The 7,858-nt window shown below is 36.2% G+C and overlaps 1 protein-coding gene across 4 annotated transcripts; it reads right to left on the bottom strand.

Annotated features, from left to right (window-relative positions):
• Positions 1-405: 405 nt before the first annotated feature.
• Positions 406-7,573, bottom strand: LOC129903333 (probable complex I intermediate-associated protein 30). 4 transcript variants are annotated; one of them, XM_055978863.1, is made up of 8 exons: positions 7,555-7,573; positions 6,239-6,319; positions 4,890-5,003; positions 4,251-4,307; positions 2,551-2,642; positions 1,351-1,431; positions 1,121-1,230; positions 406-990 (listed from the first exon to the last, which is right to left on the bottom strand). In XM_055978863.1, the coding sequence occupies exons 2-8, from the start codon at positions 6,288-6,290 to the stop codon at positions 948-950; spliced, it is 549 nt and encodes a 182-aa protein (XP_055834838.1). In that variant the 5' UTR covers positions 6,291-6,319; positions 7,555-7,573; the 3' UTR covers positions 406-947. The 4 variants fall into 4 exon arrangements, with proteins under 4 accessions (XP_055834838.1, XP_055834834.1, XP_055834836.1 ...); XM_055978859.1 differs by having other exon boundaries at positions 1,121-1,219; XM_055978861.1 differs by lacking the exon at positions 7,555-7,573 and adding an exon at positions 7,135-7,499 and having other exon boundaries at positions 1,121-1,219.
• Between the last annotated feature and the right edge of the window lie 285 nt (positions 7,574-7,858).

Raw genomic sequence — 7,858 nt, 5'->3', positions numbered from 1 at the left:
TGTTTTTCAAATTAATAAGTGATAGTTTATGTATGAAAGTTACGCTCCAATAATTTAGATATGAAATTTTAAAAAAAGATAATTCACGTGCATTTTTGATGAGATAAAGTAAATTAGTCCAGAAATTTATTATACTCATATAATTTAATCCACATACCAAATGACCTTATGATTCCTTGTCCTATTTTAAATATTTTTTGAGATTTCACATTACTTACGTAGTTCTAGTCAATTAGAATGATAATTTTCTCAAAAAAATAAAAAGAAAAAAATAGAATGATTGATTTCCTTGAGTGAAGTAACTCAATTGGTCTTAAGAAACGGTGTTTCTTTAGGCTGAAGATTTTGCAGACATGATTTTTGTAGTGTGAATGTTGTCATTGCTATGCCTCTAGTAATTTACAGTGATAGTAACATTGTTAATTGACTATAAAACTTGAAACAGTATTACTGATTTTAAGCATACAATTATTGAAATATTCGATTGCCAAACCTTCTAAGAGACGAGGATATAATTAAAATGTAGAGCCCCATTTATTACAAGAGAAAAAAATCTTAATATTTGAACTTTGGTGATGTAGACTGTTGTAGAGTCCACTGCATTTAAGCAAAGTGAATCGTAAAATTTCACTCCTTTCCTGAGGTATATAGAAAAAGAACCTGTATCTTCTACATCTCCTATCTCCGATTGATGACTTGAAAAATACCAACTCCGTAGCTAGCATTTCTGCAATCTTGCCCAACCGATAAGCATGGATGCCCCATCTTGCACAATCATTCTTTATGATGTTCCACTTTTGTTTACTGCATCCTCAAGGCTTTGATCCAATCAACTTCAACTCTGAAATCACCTGGCCCAGACTTCGCACCTGGAACTCCACCTTCTGCGTTTACAGATAGAGACATACCAACGATTCGAGCTGGATTCATCTCCAACCTAGCATTTATTATGTTCCCTCTCCATGTAGGTGCATAACGAGTAAGTGGGATCTACACAGCCAATAAAAGCAATCTACTTATCTTCTCTTCCCCGCAAGTTGAACAAGTATTTTATTTGAACCTTCTGTGATCTGATATAGCTTCCATACCAGATGAAGGATGAAGGAAATGAAGAACTTACCTTTGCGATATACCAGTTATCTTTTGGCACAAAAACGAATGCTTGCCATGAATTATCTTCATCTTGTCCTGGACTATTGACCCAATTCTCTGTGTATATCTGCAGTTAGGCTTTGAGTGAGAAATGATTATTCTCACAGTTCATCCAAATATCAATAGCACCAGTTCATTGAAAACATGGGCATCTGAAGCATGTAAGCATCCAAATAAAGACAAGACACAGGAACTTACTGTAGAAATATAGCATCTTCCATCCCCTTTAAGTTTAAGAGCTATTGTGTCATATCCATCCAAATCAATGAAGCCATCAAACTGCAAGAAAAAATAATTAGAAGGAGAAGCCACGCTACTGATAGATAAAACAAAACAATTCCTCTATATCGTAATATTGGGCAAGGGGCAGTCAAAAATGACATGTCAACTATACCAAAGACATTAAGGCAAGTTTTTTTTTCAAGTTTCACCACTAGTGCCTGGCTGCCTGCTATATGAGAATCACACTTTTAATAAAGCCAACTAATGATATAATAAAGGTTTCATAGCAAACGAAAGCAAAATTTTTTACTTTATTAATTTTCAAATGCGAAATTTGAATAATGAAATACATTCTTACTAATTGACTAATTAAAAATTTGAATTGCAAAAAAGAAAAGAAGACTATCTCGCATGCAAATGAAACGTCACAAACTTTATTGAAGTACGACTTTACAAATATAAAGATAGTTCTTTAGTTAAAACAAGGAGAGCAGAAAGTGAGGGGAAAAGACCTAACGTATATCACTATTCCCCGAGTCCGAGGAGATGGTTCACCGAATAGATCATTTGACTCATTCACATCCAGATCATGTATGTTTGAGTATACAAATAAATTTGATTAATTCTCGTGGGTGTTTCTATTTATTATTTTAAGAAAACTGTCTTACCAAGCAGGGCCCTGCTGAGTTGGTCTGTGGGCCATGAACCAATTCCTAGCTGGGTCCAGTTAGGGAGTCTAAGTAATGGACCCAGACCATGCCCCCTAAGTTAGAGGTTAGCCAAATCAAGAGTTGGAGCCTAGAGGTAGGGGACCTGTTTTAGGGGGTTAAATGGGATGTTTCATGGGTTAACCCAGCCAACTCGACAGCTCTGAACTTTTGAATAGAAGGGCTATCAACAGTCACAAAGGAAACAAAAACATACAATATCTGTTAGAGATGACCTAACTCCAAGATGTGCAGATGGCCCAAGCTGACGAGATGCTGCCATGTCCATTATTTATCTACTTGTCTTCAGTTACCATATATATTTATTTTCATTTTGGTTTTCCCAGTAAGTCCTCTTATTCTCTTGGTGTTCTAGGGTTTCTTCGATTTTGATCTTGAATCTGTTACTTATCATTATCAAACAAGAAAGGAGACGAAGCATTTATCAGGATGGTTGAGTAGCATTCACCTTTTTAGACCGCATTCCACAAAAGCCACTTCGAGTCATATTCCACTTTGATCCTTCCATAACATCCAAAGAGAGATTTCCAGAGAAAAGACCTGTCAAAAGCACCAGAAATCTGTCTATGTTCAACGTGCAAAATGCGAATCTCAAGAAAAGTAACACTAATTATAGTAACATCGTTTGACATACTTTCACAATCATCACCAAGAAACTTGTCTACAATAGACAAGATTGATGAAGGGACATAGGCAAGGCAGAACAAAGAAATTACGCAAGTGGAATTTTAGGCTCTGTGGAATGCTCGGAGGTCAATGGCTTTCTCCACATACAACACTGAAGGCCCCAAATAATGCTACTCCAATTATAGTGGTAGAAGTGAAGATCGATACACAAGTAATACCCAAGAGGGGAAGTTTCAAGTATCTTGGGCCTATAATTCAATGGGAAGGATGAAATCTCTCACTTCGAAATAGCAGGTACACCTCTATGGAATTAGTTGAGGTGCGCAAAATCTAGCTCGAATACCATGCTTATGAAAAAAGAACAATGGGAAGGATGAAATCTCCCACTTCGAAAAACTTTAAGAATGTTTTTTGCTCACAAAGATACTTCAAGGATGTAATTAAGGTTATGGCTATTCTTTAGGGATGTTTTTCGCTAAAAGCTACATATTTTATGATTTTAGCCTTTGACAACTCTATCTTGAAGGTTCTTTTCATAGGAGATGTTCAGAAGATGCATGTTGCAGAGATGAAGATGTTGAGATGGATGTGTGGACATACTAGAGTGACAAGATTATGAATGAGGTTATCCGGGAGAAGGCGGGAGTGACCACTCTGACGGACAAGATGAGGAAAGCGAGACTAAGATGATTTGGGCATGTGAAAAGGAGGTGCGCAGACGCCCTAGTGAGGAGGTGCAAAAGGTTGGTTGTAGTGGGTACGCAGAGGGGTAGAGTTAGGCCGAAAAAATATTGGGGAGTGAGGCCATTAGATAGGACATGGCACAACTTCATAGTACCAAGGACATGACTCTAGATAGGAAGCAATGGAGGTTGTATATTAGGGTAGAAGATTACTAGGGGTAGAGTGTTGTTTTATCTTGTGAAGGTTTAGGCTTGTTAGTACTTGTTGTAGTACTAGTTGTACCCTTGTAGTTCTTGTCATCTACAGGTATTGTTTCTTTCTTGCAAACTTTACACTGTTTTTCTTATTAACTGCTATGCTTTCTTCATTATTTTTTTCTTTCTTTACTTGGGTTTGATGCACTTGAGCCGAGTGTCTTTCAAAAAGAGTCTCTCTACCTCCATGAGGTAGTATAAGGTCTGCCTACACTCGATCCTCCCCAGACCCCACTTAGTGGGATTTGACTTGGTATGTTGTTGTTGTATGAGTTAACAAAGTTATTTGAACTGCAAAAATAATTATTTGTAATGTTTTCAGGGGAAAACAAAAGTTCTACACCAAAGAACTTTATGGTTTTAGAGGGCATCTATCTAGCACATGCTGTCAATAATCCAAGATAAAAGTGAGAAATAACTATTAGCAGTTGAGGTTGGATAAGAGAAGTATAACACATAAAGACTTTATATGTGACTAAGAACAATTAAAAAGGAAAATGGAAGATCAACAAAAATAACCCAATACATAAAAAGAAGAACAAAAAGGAAATAAAGAACAGTATGCATGCTCAAAATAATTTACCAACACTAGTTGACCCATTTCCAGTGTCCTTAATCTCCAAAGCTGCTGAGGATAGACCTGATAAATTATCATCAGGATATTTATTAGTCACTAATTTAATCTTTGATTTGGTGAATACTTGGACAAAAGAAAAGAAAGTTCTCAGTCTATAGATGCCTAGCATGATTCTTGGAGACCGTAGTCATTGATTAACTTTGTAACTGCTCCATTTCGTGGGCACTCTCCTTAAGTACCATCACTCTGATTTCTAAAAATAACAGTTACGAGCACCTCACATAATAGATGCAGATATGAAAAGAAAAGTGTATTTGGTAAAACCAAAGAATCTAGGCTTTCAATTAGATGCTCAAGAAAATAGAATATTTTTTCATAATGTTTGGTCTTGTTAAAAAAAATTGGGGTAATCAAAATAATAAATTTATCTCAAAAGGAAAACAATGTGTTCTGTAAAGCTGAGAGTCCACCTCCACTAAGAACCCTGTGCAACATAAGACTATGAAAGCCTATAACTAAAGGAGAATAAATCAGGAAAACTGATTCCACCAAAATAACAGGTTGGAATATACCCAAAAAGCGCTCCTGTTTGGCTGTTACCAAGTACTCGTACTACAAGTAAGAGAAGTATGTATGTTTGTATACCTCCGTATTCTGAATCTGAGTATAAATGCCAATTCTTGAGCTCATCCTTTGAACTAAAGTTGAAAATGTATCTTTCACTGGGTGGAACTAGGTCTTCAATGTTCCACGTGAGTGCTACAGATGAAAAAAGTTACACAAATTGAAAGTTGCTAGAATTGATAGAAACATAATTAATAAAGAAAGAGCACCATTTTACTTGCATACTGATTCAATGAAGAATACACTGTTACACGCTTAGCAAAAGATTGGTCAACTACTAGTCAACTTGAAGAAGCTAGAAAGGGATTGCCGCAAACCCAAAAGATAATACTAACACTCATCACAAACTAATGAAGCAAAACATATGAGGGAAAACAACACAAACATGACAAAGAAGTTAATTAATATCAACAGCTAAGCACGTCAAAGGAGATGTGCAGTTCAAAAAGGTTATCTAAGCTCTTGTTGTTCTTCCTTTCACATTATTTGCATAACTGCTGTAGAGAACTCCTGGGGCCTAGGTCAATCATTTTTATATTTAAACCTCACTCAACTCCTTTTAAACATACAAGCCTCCCCACAATAGGTGTGAAAGGACACCAAAGCAGAGACATCTCTACGTTTCTAAAGATGACAGGAATTCTCGCAGATCACCCAGCCATTTTAACAATTTATTTTAACTGATCTGTGAGAAATGGACAAATGGTAAACAAAATGAAAGTATGACCTACTTTAACTGTCAGACTGCGAAGAAAAGACTAATGAAGCAAAGTTTCCATATATTTTGAAGTGTCCTAACTAGCTAAAACTAAAATGGCTTCCAAAAACATTAACTCGTTAAAATAACTTAACAATCAGAATCTGAAAGGCAAACAAGCTGATGCACCAAAATAAGATGTGAATGCAATTAACAAAGATGTATCTCAAGTGCAGCACACATAAGCTTTGTTAGTGGAAGTTAGGTGAACTTGGATGGAGAATTGGTTAAGAGTTAGTTGGGATTTCATTTGTAACTAAGTGTAGATGTCAATCTTGATTCTTAGTTGCTCTCATCTGCTGTTTAAATACCATTTCACATCAATAAAACTCATTCTTTGGCTGCCAATTTAGATTTCCTTTGCCCATTTGTTAGTTCATACTTCATAGCTTAGTCATTATGAAATTCTCATTGCTTTGGGTATTATTGTGAGCTTTTGCATCACAAGCTGGGATTAATATATCTTCTGTCTCATGTCAGCTAAGAGGATCAAAAAATGGGTGGACCAAACAGGAAATAGAAATGAAAAGTATCCGCTAAAATAGAAACGGAAGCAGCATAGGGATTTTGATGATGAAGTTCCAGAACAATCAGGTCGATAATGGTGAAATACCTCTTCTTGTAGCATTCAACGATGCTTGCAATAGTGAGCGGAACCTGGACATATCTAACTTCCCCTCCTGTAAGAAAACTCCTGCAACATTGAATTGAGAATTCCATCAAATTTCAGCTATTAGAGACAGAACACTGCACAACAAAAAGCAAGGCATGTTACTGTGAAATTAAGGAGTTAAATTGCTTGAAATCATATACCAATCTATTGACGGCAAGCCTTCTTGCTTCCGGCAGTGTTTGTCCTTAAATCTTTACAAGAAGGCGACGGTTTGCCAATGTGAAAAACGAGAGAAAATGATCAAAATGGTCCTTATTGTATGGGGGTTCGGACTATTTGGGTCCTTAATAGATGCTACATAACAGATATAATCCCCATTGTATGCAAGAAATACACTTTTTAGTACTAAACCTTAAAACTAACGGTTTCCCCAAATAAATCTCAGTTAAACTTAACTGAGAAACAAATTAAACCCAAAAAGAGAACTTCCCTTTCTTGTTCTTCTCTGTAAAACCCCTCAGGCACAAACTCTCAAGAATTGTTGGAGGAAAATGTCGTATAGCGAATTGACTATTACAGTGCAAGCTACTTACCTAGGCGAAATTGCCCAAGTCAATCCAGATAAATGCAAAGGAAAAAAAGGAAGAGAGTCGCTAGGATCTACCAATCCCATTTGAAATGCTTTACCCTTGAAGAAAAACAAGTCCACGTGTTTAAACCATACATAATTATAACTTAGTGGAGCAAACAGAACTTGGATTACAAGAATTTTGCCGCACTACCCGATTTACTCAAGTAGTTTCTAAAAAGTTTTAAGCAAAAGCAACAACTAAATTCCGGAATATTGGAGGAAATGAAGGAGAAATAGGTGAAGCAGAAGGTTTCTCAGGGCACACCCAAAAATAAAAGATGTTTCTTGATAGATCTCAAGATAGTGATCAATCACTTATCTACGGGAAATGCTCTCCGACAATATTACACACCAAGTCACTTCTGCCAGTTTTCCTGAGGTCAATGAACCGAAGTGCTGTGAAGGAGGAGTAAAATCCCAAAATAGTGCCTTATCTTTGGGCGGAGACTCAAAATCATCCTTGTTAATAGTCCCTTATATTTATAATATTGGTACACTTTTGATCCTCTCCCAAATTTCCCCTATTTTTTAACATTTGTTTTGTTCATAATTTAGTGTATGAAACGTTCAGTTCTTCTCTTCTTTGTTAAGTAGAAACAACAGTTCCATATGAGAGAAGATAAGAAGAAGAGTGTCCTTTGTTTTGTTCAATCCAAACATCGTTGCAGCTAAACCAAGAACCTACCTTTGTTTTTGGGACTATTGTCGGTATTTTGAGGCATTTTTGCTTCAAAAGGTAATAGCATAAAGCTCTCACAAGTATGATAGAAAACAAGTTACAAATCTCAATACGTGAGAATAAATAAATTAAAGGTGATGTAACAAGATAAGGTCGAACCTAACACGTTGGATCGGAGAAGGGCCGTAGACATAAATTAGGCATAGTGAACGAGCTTCTAGTAGCTCATAATCTTAATCAATTTTAATACTGATCTTTGCTTAAGGATATTAGGGGAAGGGAGTGTTATTACTAGCCAATTGTTTACTTT

Source organism: Solanum dulcamara, chromosome 9 (genome assembly GCF_947179165.1).
Source record: "Solanum dulcamara chromosome 9, daSolDulc1.2, whole genome shotgun sequence".
Taxonomy (NCBI): Eukaryota; Viridiplantae; Streptophyta; class Magnoliopsida; order Solanales; family Solanaceae; genus Solanum; species Solanum dulcamara.
Note: the sequence above shows the minus strand (reverse complement) of the source record. Positions and strands in the feature narration are given on the sequence as shown.